Source organism: Plutella xylostella, chromosome 8 (assembly GCF_932276165.1).
Source record: "Plutella xylostella chromosome 8, ilPluXylo3.1, whole genome shotgun sequence".
In the NCBI taxonomy this organism is placed as follows: Eukaryota; Metazoa; Arthropoda; class Insecta; order Lepidoptera; family Plutellidae; genus Plutella; species Plutella xylostella.
The window spans coordinates 7,301,656-7,327,153 of record NC_063988.1 but is presented as its reverse complement, the minus strand read 5'-3'; the positions used below and the strand labels follow the sequence as shown (position 1 = coordinate 7,327,153).

The 25,498-nt window shown below is 41.5% G+C and overlaps 6 protein-coding genes across 7 annotated transcripts; 4 read left to right on the top strand and 2 right to left on the bottom strand.

Annotated features, from left to right (window-relative positions):
• The first annotated feature begins 728 nt into the window (after positions 1-728).
• LOC105391462 lies at positions 729-4,176 on the top strand. Its single transcript, XM_038114703.2, has 4 exons — positions 729-1,881; positions 2,085-2,153; positions 2,273-2,362; positions 2,834-4,176. The coding sequence occupies exons 1-4, from the start codon at positions 889-891 to the stop codon at positions 2,924-2,926; spliced, it is 1,245 nt and encodes a 414-aa protein (XP_037970631.2). The 5' UTR covers positions 729-888; the 3' UTR covers positions 2,927-4,176.
• On the bottom strand, positions 3,246-5,646 carry LOC125488871. The gene is made up of 3 exons (XM_048622567.1): positions 4,524-5,646; positions 3,685-3,774; positions 3,246-3,380 (listed from the first exon to the last, which is right to left on the bottom strand). Exons 1-3 carry the CDS (start codon positions 5,553-5,555, stop codon positions 3,246-3,248), a joined length of 1,257 nt encoding a protein of 418 aa, XP_048478524.1. The 5' UTR covers positions 5,556-5,646.
• A 325-nt stretch (positions 5,647-5,971) lies between these two features.
• On the top strand, positions 5,972-7,872 carry LOC119692966. Its single transcript, XM_048622566.1, has 3 exons — positions 5,972-7,462; positions 7,561-7,629; positions 7,861-7,872. Exons 1-3 carry the CDS (start codon positions 6,506-6,508, stop codon positions 7,870-7,872), a joined length of 1,038 nt encoding a protein of 345 aa, XP_048478523.1. The 5' UTR covers positions 5,972-6,505.
• Positions 7,873-8,481: 609 nt separating this feature from the next.
• On the top strand, positions 8,482-14,075 carry LOC119693088 (malate dehydrogenase, mitochondrial). The gene is made up of 10 exons (XM_048622586.1): positions 8,482-8,768; positions 9,452-9,615; positions 9,987-10,094; positions 10,464-10,634; positions 10,984-11,076; positions 11,412-11,567; positions 12,571-12,630; positions 12,854-12,979; positions 13,219-13,329; positions 13,721-14,075. The coding sequence occupies exons 1-10, from the start codon at positions 8,570-8,572 to the stop codon at positions 13,919-13,921; spliced, it is 1,389 nt and encodes a 462-aa protein (XP_048478543.1). The 5' UTR covers positions 8,482-8,569; the 3' UTR covers positions 13,922-14,075.
• A 288-nt stretch (positions 14,076-14,363) lies between these two features.
• Positions 14,364-16,425, bottom strand: LOC119693066. 2 transcript variants are annotated; one of them, XM_048622587.1, is made up of 5 exons: positions 16,182-16,425; positions 15,840-15,947; positions 15,618-15,748; positions 15,067-15,294; positions 14,364-14,612 (listed from the first exon to the last, which is right to left on the bottom strand). In XM_048622587.1, exons 1-5 carry the CDS (start codon positions 16,300-16,302, stop codon positions 14,472-14,474), a joined length of 729 nt encoding a protein of 242 aa, XP_048478544.1. In that variant the 5' UTR covers positions 16,303-16,425; the 3' UTR covers positions 14,364-14,471. The 2 variants fall into 2 exon arrangements, with proteins under 2 accessions (XP_048478544.1, XP_037971293.2); XM_038115365.2 differs by having other exon boundaries at positions 15,840-15,950; positions 16,182-16,423.
• A 246-nt stretch (positions 16,426-16,671) lies between these two features.
• LOC119693065 lies at positions 16,672-19,271 on the top strand. Its single transcript, XM_038115363.2, has 4 exons — positions 16,672-16,914; positions 17,273-17,382; positions 17,453-17,495; positions 17,601-19,271. Exons 1-4 carry the CDS (start codon positions 16,815-16,817, stop codon positions 19,202-19,204), a joined length of 1,857 nt encoding a protein of 618 aa, XP_037971291.2. The 5' UTR covers positions 16,672-16,814; the 3' UTR covers positions 19,205-19,271.
• The last annotated feature ends 6,227 nt before the right edge of the window (positions 19,272-25,498 follow it).

Here is a 25,498-nt window from a genome sequence, read left to right as displayed (position 1 = left end):
AAAAAAAAATTGCTGGTTGATGAGTCTGATGACCCAATCAATTAATTTTATAACACTGAAACTTCTAGAAATAACATACATTCTGTGTAAAAAGTATCGGTACTGGTTCAATAAAACACTACAAAATGTTTGTTATTCATACAAATTTATTTTATCACCTTCAAAGTATGCTCCTTCAGAAACGATACACATACGCCAACGAATTATCCAATTATCTTAAGTTGAGTAAGTACATATTATATTAAGTTTCAAGTACTTACAGTCGTCGAAATATAATAGGCCCGTTTGGACAGCTACACAAATTTGCTATTTACTCTTGATTTACTTGATGAAATACATAAAAAGACACATAATCTGGCTTATTATTTAACGGTCGAAAGTAAAAAGAACTTTTAAAAAAACAAAAGTTACTGATTGTTTAGATTTTTTATGATTTAGATTTGACACCAGCTGTCATCCCATATATTTTGGAGCTGTCCAAACGGGCCTGTTATATTTCGAAGACTGTACATAATTATTTCAATTAGTACCTAAACTTCACCTTAATACAATGCATGATGCATAATTACAGCAATATTAATTTACTGCCTCTGCCTTTCCATGAATTAATAATTTGATGACTACGAGTGCCGAGATCCCATCGTCACGGAACGTGACTGTAAATGGCCACACGAATTGAAGTAAACACTCATTTTCAAATTTGAAATAATTGAAATTGTATTCGAATTATTTAATAAAATATCAACATTCAAAAGTATAACCATTTACATTTTCGACAGTATTTTTTCATATTCAGATATATTTTCTACTTTTTAGAGTTTAAAACTGATTTTGGACCAGCTACTACATAGTTAGTTACTAATATTATCCGAGATACAAGAACATATCATGTTTTTTTGGTTAAACAAAATGGTGAAGAACACTTTCAACAACTCTACCAAATCTGACTTGGGCGAGATATTCAAGCCGATGTACATCCTCCTATCCATCGTGGGCCTCTTCCCTTACAGTATAACTTTCAACAAATCCAAAAAGCAGTTCACTACGGAGCCCAACTCTTTGTACTTCAATCTGCTGCCGGCGGTGACTGGCGCTACGACTAGCTGCGTGTTCTTCTGCCTGCATCTTCACCACGTGTCGCAGGCGGGGCTGGAGAGCAACCTGTCGGAGGCGGTGGTGACCACCACCAACTACTGCACGGAGCTGGTGCTGTCTCTGCTGTGCTGCGTGGTGCCTTACTGCTGCAGCGTGCGGCGCCGGCATGCCCCCGCCGCCATGCTGAACCGCGTGGCCGCCGCGTGGGCTGCCGCGCCCTTCCACCTCGCCTCCACCATACTACCACAACTCCAGCACAACATCAACATCTCCGTCGCGGCCGTCGTCCTCCACCTGATCGTACACACTGTGATAATCGGAGCCCTGAACACGGACTTGTGGAAGAAGGTCTTGCTGATATTCTCTTTCAATTTCCCCCATTTCATTCAGTGCGTTTTTGTGGCGTACTTAAACGTTATGGCGCTGCTGATAGTGTCGGTGCTGCAAAACATCCGGGAGACTGTGGCGGTGCATGCCAAGGAGAGTGCGGCCCTGGGGCTCCGCAAGGCAATGTCGGCGCCGCTCAACGTGCGTCATCTAGAGGAGACCTACTCCGAGGCGCACCGCGCGCTGGCCGAACTCAACCGCTGCTACCAGGGCCCCATCCTCTTCACTCTGCTGCAGTGTTTCCATTCAATTCTCAGTAATTCGCACATTATCTACTACGGTATTATGATGCAGAAGGATTTTAATGTTCTCGATGGAATAGACTGCGGCGTGTGGATCGTGTGGCAGATATTGAAAATTTATGTGTTAGGGCGCGCTGGGAGATGGCTGGATATCGAGGTGAGTCAAAAGTTTTAAAATTACGTTCTTAACCTAATACGAATATGCATTGAATACGTGGTCTATTCACTATTCTATAGTTACAACTTATGAAGGTTGTGAAGAAAGTTATGAAAACAACTGTGGAAATGATAATTTATAATTATAACCTAATCCGGTACTTAAGTATACTTAGGGAAAATACAAATGTAATAAATTTTCAGTCTCGGCGCATCGGAGAGGCTCTGCATGACCTCCCTGTGGACAAGCTGGAGTCCCGGACTTTACTAGAGGTATGCAACTATCTACATTAACATAATAACAGAGACAGGGTGGAATTTATTCAGTGAACCCGAAGCTCACAAGGCTGTTCTGCATCTATCATCATGGTAATATTCTTTGTTCTTTACAGATACAACACTTTTCCACTCAAATAGGGTTTAAAAAAATGATTTTGACGGTCTACGGATACTTCCCCGTTGACTCTACGTTGCTCTTTAACGTAAGTAACTACCATAAAATTAATGTTTTCTCACACAACACGATATTGCTGGACTGAGGGTGTATCGTGAAGTCAAAACGAAGCAACATTTACGAAGTTATTCGCTGTCAAATTGAATACATTTTCCAACCAATGTAGGTAAAAATATTCACAAATGGTAGGGGTAGTCCCAACCTATAGCCGATTCAAATTGCTGTATTTTTTACGTACGCACATTTTTAACCCTGCATGAACTTCGGTTATAATTCATGTCCTATAAGCTCGATGCGGAAGCATTTTATAAACCATTCATTTATTTTCCGTTTGGTATTGACTGTAATAATGATCTAAGTAGGTAGGTAAATTATATGTGGGTAAATAACACATAACATAAAACTGGTGAAAATGAGGTGTAGCCCTTAGCAACAACATTAAGTGTGACCTTAATGAGAGCCATCCGGCACCCACAAGATTTTTACCACTTTATTTCAGATGGTGACAGCGGCCATGATGTATCTTCTCATATTGGTACAATTTGACATTCCGGAGAACAATCCTAGCCAGGAATTACACGGTACACCGTAGCGTGTATGGCCTACTTAGGAAATCATGCGAAGCTATAAGAAAAATCTCGAGTATTTTAGCAAACGTATACCATTTTCTGATATTTATTTATTGTTATATAATATAAATAAAATAAATTAAATGTTACAATAAGATAGAGGTAGGTAGTAAGTACTCGCAATAAAGTAAAACCAAAACTAATTTCTCGAAACCCATATTTATTTTCGTGCATCAAGCAGTTGAAGCAGTAACAAGAGTCGGTATAAAACCCTTACTTCATTCAAACGAGACCCGAGCCCCAGCAGTGGAGGCGTGATGGGTTGTGACGATGATGTTGTATTTACAAGGTGGCATTATTGTATGAAGAGCTGAAGTTGGCACCGGCAGGCGCGGCGCTGGCGGCGAGGTTCTGTCGGATGATCACCAGATCGAACTGAACTATCACTATCAGGTACGACATTATTGCTGCAATTATCTGAAACGAAAAGAGTAAAAATTATCAAGTCAAAATTCACTGCGTGCTTAGAAGCGCGTCAACTGTCTGAAACCGCTCAAGCGCGAATGTGTTATGTTAGTTTGACATGGTACATACCAAATTGTATACTTGCTTAAGAAACTAAAATAGAAAGATAGATAGAATACACTTTATTTGTACACCAAAACAGAATAATAAAATTAACAAAATTAATTAGGGTACAAAAGGCGGTCTTATCACTAAAAGCGATCTCTGCCAGACAATCTTTATCTAACTGTACTAGGCAAGAGAAAAAGAATCTTACGTTAAAAAGAACATTGGATCTTAACGGAAAATATCCAAATATCGATATCCTCATTTTTCTGCAGCTCATGTCCTTGGCAAAGTGTTGAATCTAAAATAAAACAAAGCACGTATAAGTAATTACGAAATTAATAAAAATGTAAAATTGTTGAGTTAAGTGTGCGCTTATAGGTACGAATCCATTTAGCAAAAGTATATCATTAATAACAAAGGTCATATTTCATATTTCCCCAAATTTGGAAAGAGTTAACGGAAAACAGACGATCTCGCAATATGAAGTGTCGATGGCTTACAATCAACGTTATTATTGTAAGCAACATGTAGTGTTATAGCTAGCCCACCTACATCCTACCTCTGTCTATTCTGTATTGTATGGTATCAACTACTTAATTACCTGTAGTAAAACAAAAAGACCATTCGTGTTAGTGGGTATTCTGTGTAGAGCTCGTCCAAGGTTAATGCTCTAAAAACAAAAAACATAATTATTATAAGTATGTACCTACATACGATAAGAAAATATTTAATTACTTATAACAAAAAATATGATCCGAATTTACATTGATAAATTACATTGAAAAATATGACCATTCGTGTTAGTGGGTATTCTGTGTAGAGCTCGTCCAAGGTTAATGCTCTAAAAACAAAAAACATAATTATTATAAGTATGTACCTACATACGATAAGAAAATATTTAATTACTTATAACAAAAAATATGATCCGAATTTACATAATAAACAAACACAAACCCTGAAGGAAAAAAAATATGGAACCTACCAACACCGACCATTTCTCGCATAAAAATGAAATACTTACTTGTGTAAATAACAATGAATACTAACCTCTTTTTCAATCAGCTGACCAGCATGTCCTAACACATACACTTTTAATAATAGAAATAGAAACCACACCACAGTCAAAACCCTATTATACCAATCCAGCACTGTAAAATTATATAGAACATCTTGAAAAATAATATGCATTGTAGCTATAGAGGTAACAAATGCTTGCATAAAACACAGGATGATGGTTCCCTGGAAGCAGCGGTTGAGCAGCGCGAGGCAGCGGTGCGCGCTGGCGTGCGCGCGGCGCAGCGGGCGCAGCGCGGCCACCACGCGGCCCGCGCGCGCCGCGTCCGACAGCGCCGGCCCACCATCCTGTCGCGCAACACTCAACACTGTCTCCTTCATGAGCATCAACGTGGTCACTAATAACAGCATTATCACGTAAATGTGAGCGAGGATGACAAACGAGATCGTCTCTAAGTACAGCGGGGCGTACTTAAAGAAGAGAAGGAGTATGCTGCCCTGGCTCTTGACGGTGATGGAGAGTAGCGTGAAACGCAGGGAGCTTATGAGCAGCAGTAGGAGAAGGATGACATAGACGTTGAGCAGCATGCGGCCGGGAGTCTCGCTACCTCGCGGCGCCGCCCCGCGCCGTGCCTCGCCTCGTGCCTCGCGCCACGCGGCGCACAGGGCGCGCAGCATGGCCACGCTCGCCTCGCGGTGGCGGTACACCTCCACATAGTACGTCAAGCAGGACGAGTATCCTAATATTCCCTGAAGTAAATAGTTAAAAAAACTATAAAAGTCGTAACCGGTCTCATTGTGCGATTGCGCTGCGATGTATAAATATGTGTGGTAAAAGTGAAATACAGTGAAGAACGCCACGTTGCAGATCGACAAAGAGAGTCGTTTAATCCATGATTTTTTTACTATTGTAAAGTTTTGTTCTCTTTCATTGTATGTAAGAGAATACGGCATTAAACCAAAAAATAATATTATATACGACATTGGCTGTAGTATCTCCTTAATGGATATATTTGATTTTTGTTTATAAAATCGTCGCAAATATCGTTTAATTTTAGTGAACATGTTCGTTCGCAGCTTGCTGCTAGCAGTAGACACTGAGTCCCGGTGTTTGTTCGAGCATGTACGAGTACCTTTACGTGTAGGTTACAATACACAATTAATAAGCAGGTACGGACCTAATTACATGCATACGTTTTAAATCACATTGGAATTTTACCTGTGTTTAAAAAGACATTAGGGATTGATCATATTATTAAAATAGCATTTTAAGAACTATATTTTTTTCCTGCGAGCGTTGCTTTCGTTTTCTTATGTCCGTGTGGTGAAAGGAATAACCAGTCAGATAGAGTTGTCAGTCGCTAACACCCGATTTTGCATTGTTCTATGGTCGCTATGAATGAATTAGGTAAGTATTTGATTAAAGTTTTTTTTTGATAGGCATACTTAGTTTAAAAGCGAAATTTTGTGAGTGTGTGTAGGTTTCTTACTCTTTACACAAAAAACCAGGAAACGAACATTGGAATAACGCACATGCTTAGTTACTTTGTCCCTGGATTCCCGGGAGTCCCACGGGTTTTTTAATGACTAATGCTAATAGTATACATATCTAGACAGGGTGATTGGAAATTTGTGGCGGACCTGTTAAGGGGAGATAGAAGAGGCCAATTATAGGCGATTTCAGTAATGAATGTACTCGCTGTACAGTTTCTGTAAGTTTTCGGCTTAGTATACCCTTTTTACAACACCCTGTATAAAAGATAACTTGAATACGTTTTTAGATAATAAAATATTATTTGCATTAATGACCCTGCAACTAAAATGTAGCTAGGACACGGTGGCAAACCTGTCATTATCGTGTAACTATAAATTTTAGTTGTTGGAAGGACCTAAATTTACAGATTTTATATCGTGATTTACCTTACCAAGGTTGCTTTTGATGTATCTTTGTCTTGCACAGTGACGGCGGCTAGCAATCACCATCGGCAGTGTACACTTTAGTAAAGTTATAAAAAATGCCCTTCAACTTCTCTCTTTTTGTTACTAAAACTTTTAAACCAAATAAAGTAATACATTTAAATGACGCATTCAAGCCAATTTATAAAATAGTGTACGCACTGGGATTATTCCCTTACAGTTTTAACTATGATTCCGTTAATAACCTGATTTTGAAAAGCGATCTTATTATGAGCGCAGTCATGGCTGCGGCGACGAACATGGTCTCTCTCTGCCTGCTGGTGTGGAGCAACCTGGAGGCGTCGCGGGGGGCGCGGGGCGAGGGGGCGCTGGTGCCGTGGGGCGCCAACTGGGTGCTGCAGCAGTGTCTGCTGTGTGCGTGCGCGGGGGGCGCCGGCGCGAGCGTGTGGGGGCGCCGGGCGCGGGGGCGCGCGCTGCTGGCCGCGCTGTGGGCCGCGCCCCCCGCGCCGCGCGCCCTCGCCCGCCTCCACGCCACCTCACGCATCGTCGCCCTGTCTCTCACCATCATCGCCCTGTTGCACGTCACGCTTTGCGCAATCGCTATTCGTCTAGACTTCTGGCAGAACCTCACATTGATCGGTGCTACATTAAATGAGATTATAAATTTTGCGGCTATCGCGTACATTTACTTTCTGGTGCTGTTAGTGGTGAGTGTACTGAAGAGTGTTGCTGAGGGTGCCCGCTCGCAGCTGCAGGCGCGGGGGGGTGCGGGGGCGGGGGGCGAGGGCGTGCGGGGGTTCACGCGGCTGGAGCGCGAGTTCGCCCGCGCCCACGGCTGCGTCGAGCTCATTAACGAGTGCTTCGAGGGCGTGGTGCTGCTGACGGTGCTGCAGAGCTTCCACTGCATGGTGTCGTTCTCGCACGAGCTGTACATCGCGGCGGTGGTGCGCGCCGTGCTGGACCCCCCGCGCGCGGCGCTACAGCTGCAGTGGCTGCTGTGTCAGTACATCAAACTCTACGTGTTGGCACACGGCGGCAGTTCTTTGAAAAACGAAGTAACCACCTACGTTTCTCATTTTTTGGTATTATTTTGTTTATTCGTTGGTGATATTTTTTTTGTACTTATATTTAAATACTATTGATTACTTTTCAGGTGAAAAAAGTTGGAGAAATGCTCTACATAGAGAACGCTGGTAGAAAAGATTTACGTCTTATGCTAGAAGTAAGTTATCCATGAAACATCTACGAAATAAAGTTATATATATCATACAAAGTTTGTGTCTACTTTTGCGGTCATTGTTGCAGATACAACACTTCTCCACCAATATTTACTTCCGGAAAATTGAGTTAACAGTTTTTGGATATTTTCCGGTGGATGGTACGATGATCTACAATGTAAGTTTTGTAACTCCTACTCGTAGAGAAATTTCATTAAGTATTCCCTATTTTTCAGGCAATTTCATAATTACGTCGTTAACGCTTTAATATGCTTTTTTCCAGGTCATGGCTGCTGTAATGATGTATCTGATTATTTTTGTTCAGTTTGACTAGGTTTTCATATGATTAAAATTTATTAATAATTTAAGTATATGTAAAATTTGATAAGAATTTATTACTTTTGAAGTGAGATTTACTGTCAGATTTTAGTTATTAGATAAAGATATTATTTAGTTAATAATAAAATATCCGCAAAGTATTACCAAATAATGTATAACAATAATAAAATCTATTATAAGTCCCTACCATTGTTGTTAGATAGTTTCTTTGATTTTAAGTGGGTGAAATATAATAGTTGTGGTGTGTGCACAGTTTTTTGTTTCACTGGAAGACACTAATTTTAACTTGAGCACTGTCAAGACAAAATTTTGGATCGGAAAATTAGATTTACGAACAATTTACGAAGACTTTCTAGAATTTCTAAAGGCTGATGATAAAGTTTTCTTAGTTAAAAAAATAATTATAGAGGGAATCACGGAATCACTTGGGAATCACAGAGTACGTATAGAGCATTGAAAAGTGATCATAGACTAGAATATTATGAAAGTGATTCAAAACTTGTTCAAAACTCATCACCACACTCTTCTAGCAAAACTGTCATAATTTCCTCAAAAAACAAATGTAAATAAAAACAAAAATAAGACAAAAATCTAGAAAAAAAAAACATGCAAATTCCTAGTGTAACCGCTGGACTATTTCATAAGCGTCTGCTGTCTTTACAACGGTGGTATGCGGGCGGGGCGCGGGCAGTTGGGGCTGCGGGGGTCGCGGGGGGAGTCCCCTGCCCCCCTCGCCGCTACAGCGCCAAGGCCTCCACCTCCCCCGGCATGAAGGTAGCCATTTGTGGGGCCGCTGGATGTACCGGTAAGCGTGTGTAATTGCTAAAGCTAGTGTAGAGCTACATTTATGAACTTCTAGTTTATTGATAGTTTTGCTTGGTTGCTACGTAAGTGACTGAAATTCTAAAGGCTCGTTTACATAGTGCGAGCTGCTGCCTGGCCAGTAGACAGCTACTCGGTTTATGTACTCGTACGCCAGTAGCTCGACTTGACTTTGCTGTCTACACGACACCCAGTCCCAGTGCGAGTCGAGTCGCGGCGTAGCACACAAAAAATCACGAGTTCCACTCACTCCGGCTGGCACGGCAACGGCCAATCCGCTGTCATGGGCGAGTTGCTGCCGGGCGAGCAGGCGAGTGAAAACAAAAAATGTTGAAGTAACTCGGATGCGAGCTACTGACCAACTCACACGTACGAGTTACTCGTAACTCGTAAGTTACGTCCAAACAGTGCGAGTTACTGCAGTGCAGCTACTCGGAAGGCTGACTCGTACGGTAGCTCGCACTGTGTAAACTAGCCATAACTTCAAAAGTGAAACAACATCCAATACGGCTGGATGACCGCAATGCTTCTAAAATCAACTTGTGGACAGAACATGTATCAGGCGATAATTCCTGCTTCAGGATGACGGGCCGAATCGAATTCGAACATTCGTGTTACGCTTACTTCTCTGTATAAAACTTGTACTAAATACACATGATGTTGCAGGTCAGCCCCTAGCGCTACTCCTGAAGCAGTCCCCGCTGCTGGACGAGGTGGCCTTGTACGACGTGCGGCCGACGTGCGGCGCCGGCACCGAGCTCAACCACGTGGACACGCGCTGCCGCGTCACCTCGTACTCGTGCCCGCAGCATATTGCGTGCGCTTTGGAGGTATGTATGTTCATCTGCTTTATTATTATTAATATTATCAGCTTCAGTAGCGGTATATCCGGCCATGCCTGGTATAATATCCCAACAGTTTGATGGTTGGGGGCTGCATGCTTCGGTTCTGTACTAAAGTATCTTTAGGAACTCTAGAAACTAAAGAAGAATTTCCACTTCTAGATAGACGAGGTCAGACGTCGAACCGGCACTACATACTCAACACTCAATACTCAATTATTTATAGCCTGGAAGTAATGCAGCATAGAAGTTTGACGAGTAAAGACGAAGTAAAAATATTTCACCTGTTGTATTATTTAGTATTTGTGTCTGAGAACCTACTGTAACTTTAGTAATGATTATAACAATGTTCGTTGCAGGATGCGAAGGTGGTGGTGATCGTGGCACGCGACTGCGACGACTCGTTTGAGAGCAACGCACCTGTCATGACGGAGCTCGCCGTGCAGATTTGCAACCACTGCCCTGATGTAACCTTTCTTATTAAGTACCTATGCTACGCTGATATACTAAACATGGATCAAAAAACTAGGAAATTTTGTATTCTACATGTATCTACTTTGTAGTTACTTACGTACCCCAACGAACACATGGCATGAATTCTTAAAAAAACTGAATATTTAAGAGCTGTTGCGTTAACCAGTACCACATCTTCATCTTGTCAAATTAAATGTACCGTATGTTCATTTGTCACTTCGATTACCCCGCGCGTATCCCACTGCTGTCAGCCCATACTGCAATACCATCTATATAGAACAGCTGCAACCTTGCTTCAATATGTTTGTTATTCATTGGCCTGTTTTTGCAGTTTCTGATTGGTCGTTCCCATCACATTCCAGGCGTTCACAATAGTCGGCACGGAGCCGGTAGAGTCGCTGGTGCCGCTAGTGGCGGAGCTCCGCCGGCTGCGCGGTGGCGGCGGCGCGCGGCGGCTGTTGGGCTGCGTGGAGCTGCACGCTGTCCGGGCCAACACCGCGCTGGCAGACTTCCTTAATGTGCCGCCTGAACAGGTGAGAATGGGGGTTGGGGCAGGGAAATAACTGCTTCTCTAGGCTTCTTTTATGTACCCATTTCATCATTACAACGGTATAGGTAAATGCGCAAATTTGCGAGTAAATGTGTATTTATCAAAGTTTATTTATAGGATTTTGCTGGCAGGTAAATGAATTCTTCTCTAGGCTCCCTTCATGCACCCATTTCATCATTACAACCTTATAAATGCGAAAATTTGCGAGTGTGTTTATCAAAGTGTATTTATAAAAAATTGTTTCTCGCTACAATATATACAGATTAGGTAGTTTAAACCAGCTGCTATTCAGTTCTAGTTGTTAACTTACATGATAATGTGTACTGCATCAGGTGCGCGTGCCGGTGATTGGCGGAGCGACGCCGCAGACCATGGTGCCCGTGCTGTCTTCCGCACTGCACCCCAACAACCTCACGCAGGAGCAGGTAGACCTTTTACACACACATACACACTCAAGAAAACACTTATTTTTGTTATTCATTAATCGTGTTTGTAAAACTGCTACGCCGGCTGCTACGAATCGGCTACGGCTGCTACGTGCTACGGCGTAGCCGCTACGCCGTAGCCAGTTGTAGCATATTGGACGAACTAATGTAAAAGTTCATGAAAAACGGTTTCATGTGATGTTTCAAGTTCTTTACAATTTCATTCATCAAGATCATGCATTTGAACTCAGTAATAAATTAAATGCTCAGTAGTAGTATCTAAATTATTATTTCAGCATACTTTTAAAAACAATATATATATATACTATCCGCAGGTGGAGTGCCTGACGTCGTGCATAATGTCGGGCAACGAGACGGTGCGCGAGGCGAAGGGGCGTCCCACGGGCACGGCGTGCCTGGCCGGCGCCTACGCGCTGGCGCGGACCACGCTCAACGTCGTGAAGGGCCTGCAGGGCAAGGGCACTACACAGGTTACTGCCTAACTTCGCCTAAAACTAATGAGTCTTTCTTTTTTGGACAGCATGCGCTAAGGTCGACGTAAACGTATTAGTAGTATCAGGCCTCTATCACTTCACGTTTAGGCATAAAAAAATATACCTACGAATCGTGAAAAAATTGTAGGTATGTAAATGAACACGTGCTCGACTGGAACGCGAGATAAATTAAATCATATTGTTTATCAGATGGAGTCTATTTATTTGAAAACCATTGCTAAGTAAAGTTTCTGTAGTTACTAGTTATTATTTTACGCTACGATAGTAATAATTTGACCTTTACGTGTATAGGCAAACCAGGAATATAAAAACCCTGTATTAAATGCGCCACATTCGCGTTGAGGACTGCAACACTAAGTATAGTCATACCAATGTGAATTGGCCATGCTCAAATTTATAATTGTCATATTTTATTATTTATTTTGAAAGGAGTGTCAGTAGCTCAGTGAGTGGATATATCCTATGGGTTCTTTGGAACTTAAGTAACATTATTGTGTACTAACAGTCTTACGGTGAAAGAAAACATCGTGAGGAAACCCACATTTAGATTACAGTTCCCACAGTGTTAGGTATAATCAGTCAAAACTACAGTTATAGCTTATAAATTTGCCAAATTAATTTGCTCTTACTATACTATATACCTACCAGTCATTTTGACAATAGTATCAGTTATGTTATCAAGTGGAAATAAGTCCAATCCCTCGGACTTTTTCTCCGACAAATACTTGTGTATGTGGTAAATTAGTTTCCTTTCACGGCTATGGATAGCTTTCGGCATTTGGAAACACAAAAAACTCACAAAAGCTATAATAAACCCTACGCATTGACAGCACCACAGTTTGACAGCAATAGACAAATGACATTTTGAGTCAATGATACCAGTGCAAGAAAAAAGTTCTATTGCTTTTCCGCAATATGGCGAGGGTTTTTATATTCCTGGTTTGGCTTTAAGTATAAATCATTTTATTCATTTGTTCAGGTGGGGTACGTCGACAGTTGCGGCACCTGCGCTCCCGATTGCCAGTTCTTTGCCACTGAAGTAAGTTCACACAGAGTTTTGAAATATATTCTGAATACTTACTACTGAAATGATTCTGATTTTAAAAGTGAAATCTACTGGTGTCTTGCTTTGGACGTAGGTATAATGTCAGAGCAAGAGAGCAATAGATTTAATGTTGTTTTACTTTTAGGTACAAGTCATGTCAGAAACATTTTTTTATAAAAAAATTTAATACCCAAAATCATTTATTTTGTGATTTCAGGTGGACTTGGGCCCGTCGGGTATAGAGAAGGTGCACGGCATCCCCGAGCTGACCAAGTTCGAGAACTGCCTGCTGTGCTCCAGCCTGCCGCTCATCCGCAACGAGATCGCGCGCGCCGTGTGGCTGGTCTGTACCTACGGTCTTATGTATACATATTATCTTCTGATATATACCTAGTCATGGCGCACGGCATTCTTTATCTATGTTGTACATAATATTCAAATTTAAAATAACAACGAAGTTGTCTTTAGCTATCTTTGTACGATGTTTCTGTTCATCCATCACACATCCCATCCATTCCATACATTCTATCACAAACATTTTTTTTTTGTTGATAGCTTTTATTGTGTATATGTTTGGTGCAGGTGTACTCGATGTGTAACCAGCCCATGGCCGCGGCTCCCGGCCCGTGCGCCGGAGCTGCAGCCGCGCCGCCCAACTGGAACAGTGGGCACCCCGACGAGTACCTCGCTACGGTCAGTTAACATTCATTATCATCAGAATATAATCGTTCATTGCTCAGCACCTCCTCTCACCTAGGGACCTCCTAGGAGAGAGAGCCACAACACTCTGTCTTAGGCTTTTCTTTTTCTGAAAACGTACCATTTATGCATCTTTTTGCCGCTTACCTATGTAAGATCAAGCGGGATGGAGGGCACCCAGCGTGATGGTACCATTCTTCAACTATAATCAGTTTTGTTATCAAAGAAATCTTACGACTCGCTACAGGTCAAAAGTATATTTACTTTTGTTATCCTAAAAATCCAACCTACGACTCGCTACAGCAGCACAAATCGTTTTCACGTGCGAGATCTATTCTTAAAACCTATGCTATAAATTCATGCCGTGAAAACCACAAATCCACAGATTTGCCGCGAAATGACGTCCCGCTACAGCGAGGCACCTATACAGTGGCTGCCTCGCGAGGCAGGCTGCGGCGCGGCGGCGAGCCTCGCGCACCAGATGCCGGGCCGCAGCGCCGCCTGCCCCGCCTCCTGCGCGCCCCCTAGTGTGCGGTATGCGGACCAGCAACGACGGAGGCCCAAACCTCCGTGTACCACATGCTAAATTATTGTTGTTCTACTAATATTTATACAGGCTGTTTAGAATTTTGTACGTTTTGACGACTTCTTCACCGTTCAATGAATCTTTTGTGATTTTTAGCCTATGAATAGTTTTGTATTTTTATACCAATAAATGAAACCAGACTGAAAAATTCAAATAGGCGTTTATGATGTGTAATATTTAATAATTAACGCACAGCCCGTATTAATACACTGCAGTACATGAGGGTTATTGCCATATTCTGCAGGCTTTATGAACTCACTGAGACTAAACAACAGTAGACTAGCAAAGAGAGTTTAGACTTTAAAGGGATTGAAAGAGACCCATACAGTTTCTATTCGAAAGAACTTAGTACAGTAACTTCAACACCTACAAAGGACAAAATTGGGGTATTGAGTGGGTTGAAACGACCAAATTTGGTATTTTTCAAGAATAGAAGCTAGACTTGTTTTCAAGGTAATTTTTTACGATTTTTACATTATAGAAACCAATTAAATATGCGAACACCACAATATCATGGATACTAGTAGCTTGATGTGTGCGAGCGAGATGCCTAGATGCCACTGCCGGTGCGTGTGTAGGTGACGTTGTCTTCTGAGGCCGCGTCGACGGCGCCGCAGCAGAAGAACCGCCGCACCGCGCGCGACGTCCGCCCCTCGCCCCGCGGCGCCCCGCTCGCCCCCGCCTCGTCTGCCTGTAACAGAATAGCAACTTGTTTACTTTACTCTATAGCTAGAAAAGTAAATGTGTTAATCCAGGTTATCAGCTTCCTGCACAACAAAATTCATGTTTTTTTTTCGCGTTTTCGTAATACCGGGTTGCTACGATCCGTTACGGCTACATGCTACGGCTACGGCGTAGCTGCTACGTCGTAGCATGACGTGAAACTGTAACAACCATCCTCCCAAACATTCCCCTTTATAATATTGGTAGGATACATGTATAAAATGACACAGCCCAAGGGCCTTAGCTAAGTGGAATTCCATGCATTTTTCATTATAAAAGTAGTCCATCGTAAAACACAACGGTGGCGTTCGCTTGACTTTACTTCATACGACAGCAAAATGACAATGATACAACGTGAGAGTGACTTGGTATAACAGCCCTATAGCCCTAAATAAATAACATAATTAGTACTTATTACATACCCACTCAGTAATCTCTCTAGTAGTGGTTGGCTCTGCTTGAACCTCCGGCATTTCGATTACATTTTCGTCTGTATCTTTATTCAGCTCTGTCTTGCTCTGCTCATGTTCCTCCTTGCTATCAGGAATGGTCTCTATTCTCTTGGCTGGTAGTGAAATCACTGGTTTGATTGGGTATGATGTTGTCCCCGACAGGTGGTTTAGCTGTGGTGCTGAAGGTATTGGCATTTTCTGAAAATTTTAAACGCATACAAGTACATGCACCTATGTAGGTACTTGCTATAATTCCACAGCATAGGTTCTTGGCATTAACTTGGTATTAAGCCCGATAACATGTCTAACTATGCTTACAGGATAGGCCAAAGGTATTGTATGTTGTACAAATACATACTTTAACTTGCTACTTGTAAGGATTGGCCAGTCAGATTAGCGTCAGTTGCTGACTGCCATGAGCCAGATGTAGGTATAAGAGAAACTTGTGATACTTCACTCGAGGAGGCTTATGTGAACCTTGGTAAATAATGTAATGAGTGTAATGAACTAATGACACTCACTTTGTCTTTCAAAGCGCACTTGATGTCTTCAGCGGCGGCGGCCAGCGCTGGCGCCGACTGCTTCGTCCAAATGTTGGTCGCCAATGTGTTGGCCAACTGTTTGACTTCCTCTTCTTTTACCGCAGACATTGCTGAAATGGGTGTTATAAATCCGTAGTACCACAACAGTTTTAATATACATTTTATCAGTCCTGAAATACCTAAGAAAGTAAACAATCTTACAGCTTTTTTGTTCCGTTGTTTCACTTTGGCCTGTATTTGTTATATCCGTAACTTTGGCAGTGTCTACATTATCTGGCACTATATCTTTTTGTGATGACTTCATGTGAACTTCTGGAAGCAAATATATCATCATGGTAAAATCTAAATGCAGTGTGCGTAGCTCTCGTACCAGTGCACCAAAGGCGATCAAAGGTATAACGGTCAAAAGTTGTAAATAGGAATGTGTTTCTACAGACGCAGTGGACGCTTTTGTGTAACTTTTAATAAAAGTTGTATGTTAAATGGGATGCGTCCGTGGCATACGATGCCGATAGGTGGACGCGTGGCTATCAAGACACTAACTGGAGTCGTCAGTTGGTTCATTCTGTTCTGGGTCTGGCGCCATCAGACGGACATGAGACTTTCTTTCTCCCGGCGCTCCCTGGGGCTCCTCGGCCTCGCCTTCCACCTCGGTATCAGACATGATCAGGCAACTGGCGTTTGTTCACATTGACTGCATCTAAATGTATCTGGAATGAATATTTTTGGTTTTTTGTAAACAAACACGTTTAGACGTCACGCTGCAGCCGCTCTCATTTTGACAAATGACAAATAATTTCTTTGGCGCCTTCGGCGGTAGCTTTTTGCATGCGAAAGGAGGATAATTAGATAAGAGGTTTTGCTTATATAGTAAAGTAATCAATTAATTTAAAACTACAAAAGAATTTTATAAAGTGTACCGGAAAATTAAGCAGTAAATTAAAAGCCGTTCATTAAATATTTCAGAAATTATTCACTGTAACGAGTATGAACTGTTACTAAGCATAGACTTGCCTGATCTATGATTTCAAAAAGAAGAAAAACACCAACCTCTCAAATCCTCTGTCACCCAAATGTCTTTTTTCATCTATTGAGCAAAATTTTCGTTTCCGCAATTTCCAATTTCCGTATAAATTCATGTGAAAAGTATGCCTGGGAAGAAGAGAATGAAGTGTGATGGAAAGTAGGCGGGCGCCGAGCAGCAGGTTGATATCTGAGGAACAGCTGCGGGCGGTAGACTACGAGGTGGAGGCCGGCGCCTCACGTGACTCGCTCAGTATGTTGCTCTTATCATCACCAACTAGGCATTACATAGATAGATAGATATTCTTTATTTATACACAAAAACATGGACAACATTTCAAAAAACTTTATCTAACACATATATTTACAAATGGCGGTCTTATCGCTTAAAGCGATTTATAAAGTATTAGGTACCAGAAGCATGAGAAATTTTATGTCCAATGCAACTCGTAGAAAAATTCTGTCGCATATAATTATCAACTTTAAATTTTTCATAATTATTACGACCTGTCTTGTGTGATTAAGAGAGTCTTGAAAGCAGCATTGGAGTGTTCTATCTTGGCCTCCATTAGTAGAGACTAGAAGACAGTTTAATGTATTTACGGTTTCAGGTGTGGAAATATTTCAAAAGTTTGGAAAAGTCCTCATATCAATACAGCCGCGCCCATCGGCGGTAAAATCTTTATACCTTGCTGAGAAAAGTCGACTAACATCAAGAAAGGTAAATAATGCTGTTATATAATTTTTAAACGTAATTATAGAAAAGTTACGGGCACTTATTGTTGTTTCAGGGATCCCGATTGGGCATTGGGGATCACAATTCGGAATACACTTGTAAGTATGTTGTTAGTTTATATTATATTGTATATAATGTAGGTCCTATCGTAGGTATTTACGTACCTATTTCCTTATCATTAACTTGTCACTGTTGGTTTACAGTGTGCAGTAATGCTTGTTCATCGGATTTCCTGACATCAAGTGCGTCGCTGTTGAGTGTGGCTCCTCGCTCGTCGCTCCACGTCTCGCCCCCGACTGACAACCATTACTTCCGGAATAATAGACCACATGAAAAATGCTTCGTCTATACGCAGTTTCAAACAACTATGAACCCATGCAGTGTTGATACGCAGACGAAGCCGCCGACACCGACCCGAACAAATAAAAGCGACCGCGTTTCGAGTACGCTGATAATAATCTCCGAAACATCTTCCGATACTATCAGACCCAAGAATCATGATCTCGATTTCAGCCACTTCAACTATCGCCTAGATAAGCTGGAGAGGAAAGTGATGAGGCAAGAGATGGTGGTGCGCAGCCTGAGCCCCGCGCGGTCGCCGCCCTCAAGCGAGGCGAGCGCGCGGCCGGCGGAGCCCCGGCCCGGCTGCAGCTACGTGCAGCAGTACTCGCACGTGCCCCCCGCGCCCCCGCTCACCCCCGCGCACGCCAGCACCATCGACCGCGGCCACAGCTCGGAGCAGTACGGGCGCGAGTTCACCACGTACGACGGGCTGACGGCGCGCGCGCGGCGCCACTCCGCCTCCGTGCCCGTGAAGCACGCCGAGGTGCGCTCCGTGGCCGCCGAGCGCGTGCACAAGATCCGCCAGAAGCTGAACCCCGTGCGCGACTACCGGCTCATGGACACCGTGCACTACCTGGCGCAGGGCGAGTTCGCGCCGCGCGACGACGGCATCAAGCTGACGCCGTCGCGCGAGGCCGTGCTCAGCGACATCATCTGGGAGGACGTGTGCCGCACGCACTGGCCCAGCACGCGCCTGAGCCGCCGCGGCGACCGCCCCCCGCGCGCCGACCTGCAGCGCCAGATCGACGGGCTGCTGCGCGAGCGCATCGCGCACGTGGAGCGCCGCCGCCGCCGCCACTACCGCATCATCAAGCTCAACCACCGCCACGAGAGCTGCCGCCCGCTCGGCAAGACCGGCGACATCATCGTGGCCAACAAGCACCACGACGACGGCTGGCGGCGCCGCCGCGACACGCCTAGAGGGCACCGCGGGGACTCCTCCAACGCAAATAAAAATAGCACCATTTGCATGCAGTTCCCGGAGCTGCAGAGGAACGCGTACAGGGTGGAGGAGTCCTCCCCGGGGCCCAGCTACGGCGTGTCCGGGGCGCCGCAGCACAGGGAGGCGACGTGTTGCTTCCACACGAGCGCCGCGCCCGCACCCTCGCTCAACCGCCCGGCCGCACCCGCCGCCGAGCCCGGCCTCGCCCGGGACAAAACGAAATCCAAAACGGCCCGATTGGTAGTAAAGAAGGATCCGCCACGAAAATACTCAAAAGAAGAACCGAACCTTGAGCAATTCATCCTCTTGCCAACACTGGTGGCCAGAACTCCTTCGAACCTGAAGAGGCAAAAGAAATTCAACGCCTTATACCATCGCATCTTGAACTCTCATCTGCAGAACTGTGCAGAGAGCGACCGCCGGCCGGGCTCCGGCGCCCTGGGGCCGAGCCCCAGCAAACACGATCTGAGCAAGAAGGATATTGGCTTCAACATACACATGGCAAGCAGCAATGAAAATTAAATGTAATAAAATATTAGTCGTAATTTCTTTAAAATTATGTCAGTTTTTAGTGTCAGGAGATAAATATTATGTTTGAATTTTGATACCAAATTTAATATTTGTTGTACTTTTTAAAATAAATCACTGCTTTTGAATACATTATTTTTAAAAACATAAAAAGTTGTTCGTTTTCTTGGCAGTAAGCAGGTTAAAGTAAGGGAAGATGATACAGATGAGAAGAACCCATATTCTGATTTTTATCATCAAAGGTAGAATTACATTAATTACATTACACCTTTGTCCACCTAGATTGCACGGCAAATTATAAAAGGTAGAGCTGCTGTTTATCGTAATGAATGAACATTAAATATTTACTAAATGTCTCTTATAGTCAAAAGCGAGTTGTAGTAATTAAGGTGTTAAATAAACAAATATAAAGTACTGTTAAATTACTACTGTTACCTTCACATAAATCTCTCTGCGTGCCCTAAGATACCTATATTGATTTTGGTAAGTATAGGTGTATAGGTAGTAGTAGGTACATGACATTTCATACGAACGACCAATCATCACCCAACTCCTACTACCACTAATCCTCTGACGTCACACAAGTAGAAGAGGAAAACCGAGGACAGTGGTGCGGCTACCCAGCTTCAAACTAAAATACTTGAGGAAACTCATTTCTAAAAAGTTTAATTCCATTACTTATAGGCAAATACAAGTTAGGTACTTCATATAACCTTTCTGATGATTCCTCGAAGGGGTGATGAAAGAAGTAGCTTCTTGGAAACATTAAAATGATCATTAATTATAACGTGTTGAGGTCGAGGATCGATGCGCGACTATTGTCAGTATCTGCTGTATCATGGTACACTGCTTCGAAAACGTTTTAGTTATTAGGTATTTTTTAAGCTAATTTACTTATATTGCATTTGTATTGATACCGCAAATACCTACCTAAATTCTAGTTTTACCTGGTTTTACTAACCAAGAACTTACAGATAATACCTACTTATGTAGGTACAGAATAGTCACCTAACTGGGCCCTAAAACCAAGGAGCTGGCTCTGATAATGATTTTCAATTACGTAAAATTACATACAAAAGTACTCAACTTAGGCTTATTTAATTTGTTTTCAGTTGTTATGGTGATGATATATTTTATTAAATAATATATCGTTTGATGATATATCTCATAGCATTAACATCTAATAATTTATAAGCTCTGTATATATCCCCATATCCATTTGTGTAAAATAATGTATTTATAAAAAAATCTTTCCAAGTCCGCAGTTTACGAAGTCACGATCTGTCGATCACTTGAAACATTATGGTAAGTGTTCAATATAGTGCGGTTTCGAATCGTAACATGAATACTTTCTGTAATATTGAATTCCCAAAACATTTCCTGTTTCTGCCTCAGCCCTGCTATAGAATGCTAGAGCAAAACATTTTCTCATCGGTGTACAGTGACCGCAGTGGTTCATTGGAAAGGCGTCTGTCTCGAGTCGCGGCGCGGGTCCCGGCCGGCACCGTTAGTGCGAGCTACTGACTCACTGCTGACGGTACAATTGACCTATTTCTGAAACTTTCAGTCGCAAATACGATATCACAGACTTTGAAAGTTTGAAGATGTTTTAATTGTAGCATGTTCAATGAAACTGACTGTGTATGTGATGTGTGTCTTAAATAATTATAAATTATAATGTGACGATGATAATTGAAGCTCAATACAATAAGCCAATGGTATTTGAACAGCTGACGATGTTTATTTCAGCGTACTGAAGGTTATCACTACTAGTATAAACTAATAACTTTAATGTCCGTAGCATGTGTAATTTCTGTATAATATTATTATTTTAATAGCAGTCATTTCCATGGATGTAGGAATAGGTACAGTTGCTTTTATAATATGCTGATAATTCCGTATTTCTGTAATAATTAATAAGTATAATTATTTCAACCTAATTAAATACCCCTATGTAGGTAATAAGTAGGGGTATTCCAAGTAGAGGAATCATAATAATTAAGTATTCTCTGACTGAAGAAATGACTACACATTAAAGCGCTTGACAATTTTGTATCATTACATGTGTTTATCTTCAGAATGCCCAAGGGGTAATGTCGGGGGCATCGTTGACGGTGATTTAAATGTTCAGTTTCAAAGTACAATATAATGGTAATAGTATCTAAGGCTCAAATATCTACTTACATATCCTACATCCCCTGATATTCATAAGCATCAGAGCAGAAGACCTTTAAAAAATTATATTTTTCACTCACCTTAGAAAGACACATTTCCTACCTATATGATTCACCAAAGCAACCTTGTGTGATGAACTTTCACTGGACAGTACAGCTCTATGTATTGCACAAAGTATGTCACTTGCATATTTTATTACCATTTCGATCGGCCGGTCCCCAGTACCACCCATGTGCTCAATAAGGCTAAAGGTACACTTTCCGTAACACCATGATTCGATTGCCCCACTTTATATGCTATACAGAAGTGTTACAAAGTTGATACACCGTGTTATCTTGATATAGATTATAATCGACAGTGAACGGTCAAGTGTGTGATGTTTAAATTACGAGTGAATTTTTCTGTGATCGAGTTTGAAAATGGAAGGGGTGAAGATGCGGCTCGCTGATAGACAAACCATGCGGAACGGATTCTACATTCACCACAGTTTGCCGAAATGTAAGTAAACAGTAAATTATCATTATCATTATCATTATCTAATTAATCAAAAATATGTGTGTCAAACTTAGCAAACGTTATTGTAATTATTTTTTTCACTGACTGTATATACGTAGCACAAAGCAAATACAAAGTAGAGCTGCCATATATCGTTTTCTATATAGGGTGAGATGAAGCCACTAATCGGGGTTGAAGGCTGAGGTGCGCGGGGGTGCGGGACGCGAACTCCATCTTAGTTCAAGTAGAAAAAGAAGCCTCTGTGGTTATACATTGCGTAGCTCATATGATATCAGAGGCCAAAGAAGAATAAGGGTCACTTTTACCAAAGGCTAAACGTATTTAAAATTGTATTTAAATCAAATTTTAAATACTTTTTGTACTAACTGACAGACGTTTGACAGGCTACTAAATACGTTTAGCGTTTGGTGAAATTCCACCTAAATGACGTAATGTATTTCAAATTTATTTGTCATTACGAACTGGTAGACAGGGACGGACTAAGACATAATATAAAATTGGGGGGCTAAATGGTCAGAATTAAATACAGTATGAGGAAAGGGAAACATGAAAAAATAATTGAATATGTTTATTAAATAGTTACCTACTTAACAGTTAACTTTTTTATTATTTATATATTAACACTTACTGTTAATTAAATGGACAGTACTCAACTCACTATCGTTATTACTCAATAGTTTTACTCGAAGTAAAGTAAAAATCTACGTATGGACCGCAAAACTCAGCTCAAAAAACAGCTCGAAGGCTCGCGCCGAGCCGGCTCGATGGAATTAAATGAAAGTAATTTTCGTCTAACCTACTCGAAGCTGCTCGAAATATGTGTAAGTATGTGAATACTAAACGACGCGCCCCACTCGATAAATCAAAGCTGAATGGGTGGACGAAAGTCATTCAGGTTATATTATACTCGACAGTTTAGCTCGATCGAGTAATACCGTATGTGAGTAGGTACGGACCAAAACACCAGATGACGATCGGGATCGACAGCTCAACGTGCCCTCCAAAGCACGGAATCGTTTTCATTTCGGATATTCAGGTGATTAAAATCAGGTATATCTATCTATCTATCTATAATATTAATCACCTGTAAAAAGAACAGTCTTATTAAAATGCTGTCGCTTTGTGACTCTGTTGTGTTTGGAAGTAGCAATATGCCTGAATCTAATATTTATATATTTCTCTATAATTGCTTTGGAGAGGTGTGTGATATGATTAAATAAAGGTGTCTGTTCTTGGATATGTGCATTTAGTGAATGGAGCCAATCCTCATTTATGGCTGATAATCACGACGCACCCACACACTCTCATGTCGCCGCCATTGTTGTGCCTCATTGTTTAGTTAGCGAGATTCCTTCCGCCTTTTTGTCAACATCGATTGTTTTAGTAATTAATTTAAGTTAGCTTTTCTTGTGATCGAATGTTAGGGTAAGCGCCTTCTCTTATTTTTTTCAAACCTTTTTTTCGTGTTTAGTAGGTATGTCCTCCGCATTAAAATGTAGAGAACATACTTTGCTGTATTTTGTGGGACTCAGCCTGTGGATTAGTTTAATTCATTGCTGCTTCAATGCAGTGTCAGGAAATCTAAAAATAACTACGTCTTTAATTCATAAATAAACATGACGCCCTTTATTTATTTTTTATCCGGCCTGAGTTCGTCCCTGTCTAGTATTTCTATTTGACACTAGATGGTGCTTCCAGCAATTTAGAATGTTCTAGAAGTAAAATAAAATATAATTTAAAATATTACTACGCGTGAAAATATACTTTGCTTTCGTCCACAAGTCTTTTATCATCACTGTAGCTCTTACATCCAACAATGAAACAACTTCATTTTGATCGAGAAACACGTAAAATAAAATCATTTCAAGACTCAATCGTACCGCTCAAGCTTGGGACCTGTCACGCACTGATGTCAGCACCCAAAGCGTGGAGTAACTGAACTACAGAACGTGTGACGACAGGTCGAACTTGGCTACGTCACGGCTACGTTGCTAACAACAGCTCTACTATGTATTTGCTTTGTGATACGTAGATAGCTGTTGTTTTGTAAGTAGAAAGTATGTTATTTCTTTTGAATTTTTAAACACTTGGCTTAAAATGTTAAATGTTAGCGAATGTACCAGCAGTTCATGCTAGTTGACGTGCAGTCCTGCCGACTCCTACCGGCCGTCACGCCAGCGCCTGCCTGTGTGCGGAGCAAACACTCCCCGAATTGCAGACACGTTCCGGGTATACTGCTGGCTTTCGTGAATAAATAGTGCATTTTTACCTGCATCCTAGATGTCTGTGTCGGTGTCTACACCTAGACATTTATAAATACAGGATAGAATCAGTCTACTTACACTTGCCACTTGCCGTGGACAGTTCGTACGGATCATACCGACATGATTGATGATTTTTCGTAATTTAAATATTGGTCTCATAATGAAAATTTCTCGAGTATTTCGGGTACATTCACATTCCAACAGGAAGATCACTAATAACATTCTACCCTATATAAACTTAATTAATTCAGCTTTTTCAGTTTTTATCATAAAGAAACCTAATTAGTTAAGCAATCCGATTCATATTGTAGGTATTCAAAAGAAAAACAATGCAAGCTCCTATTAATATTAGAATTATTCATAAGAAAACTTACTAATCTAACTGGCAAAATAAAAATGACCTTAGCGTGTCGCTAAAGAACGGGACTCTTTAGCATTACAATACCTTTGTGCAGATTATGAAAGTGTTTCATGACCAATTACATAAGTTTTTCCGCATGCTGCGATATTTTATGGAACTTTATGGACTTCTTTATGTAGATCATGTGGGTTATATCAACGTAGTAGTCGTTGTAGATACACTTAAGTATTAATTGTTGTTAATTTTGAAATAGGTATTACCCGCATTCATTTACAAGTAGGTATTACAGCTCGTACAAAAAGATATGTACTCTCCGTTAAATTACCTACTTCAGTGACCATACATGGAAAAGTACCTAACATTTTTATTGTGTTCATAGACACATTTTACCAGTGTAAAAATCTCCATATTATTATCTCCCTAGAGTCTAGGGCCTAGACACACCTCTAAACAGATACATGAAATTTTCATAATACTTATGTAATAATAATAATCTTGATCTTTAGATAAATCCTCACCTCACCATGTAATATAGGTATAACGCTGGTAAAATTTGCAAACTTTTTGATGGTCTCGATAAGTAGGAACTGAACTGCAAGTAGATACGTGCAACCTATACCCACTTTTTGGTCCGGCTCTAAAGCCGGGTATATTGACAAGTAATTAAATAAGTCGGGCATTCAGAATATTCCGGAAGGTTCGACGGCCGATCGGTTGTTCACCTCCGCCGACAACCCACTGAACTGCAATTAGTCATCAGGACGCTTCGTGATGGTATGTGTAACGTTTAATGGATTGTCGGCAGTGCATTAGCCTTTTTTGTTCAATACTCTATCTAGATTCCTGTAATTTAATTAACAAAAAAAAAACATTTGTACTATGAAATGAAACTGATAAGACAAGATTTCTAGCAATAATATTTTTTTTTATCTCTACTATATACTTAAGTATGCCTACTCATACTTTCAAACC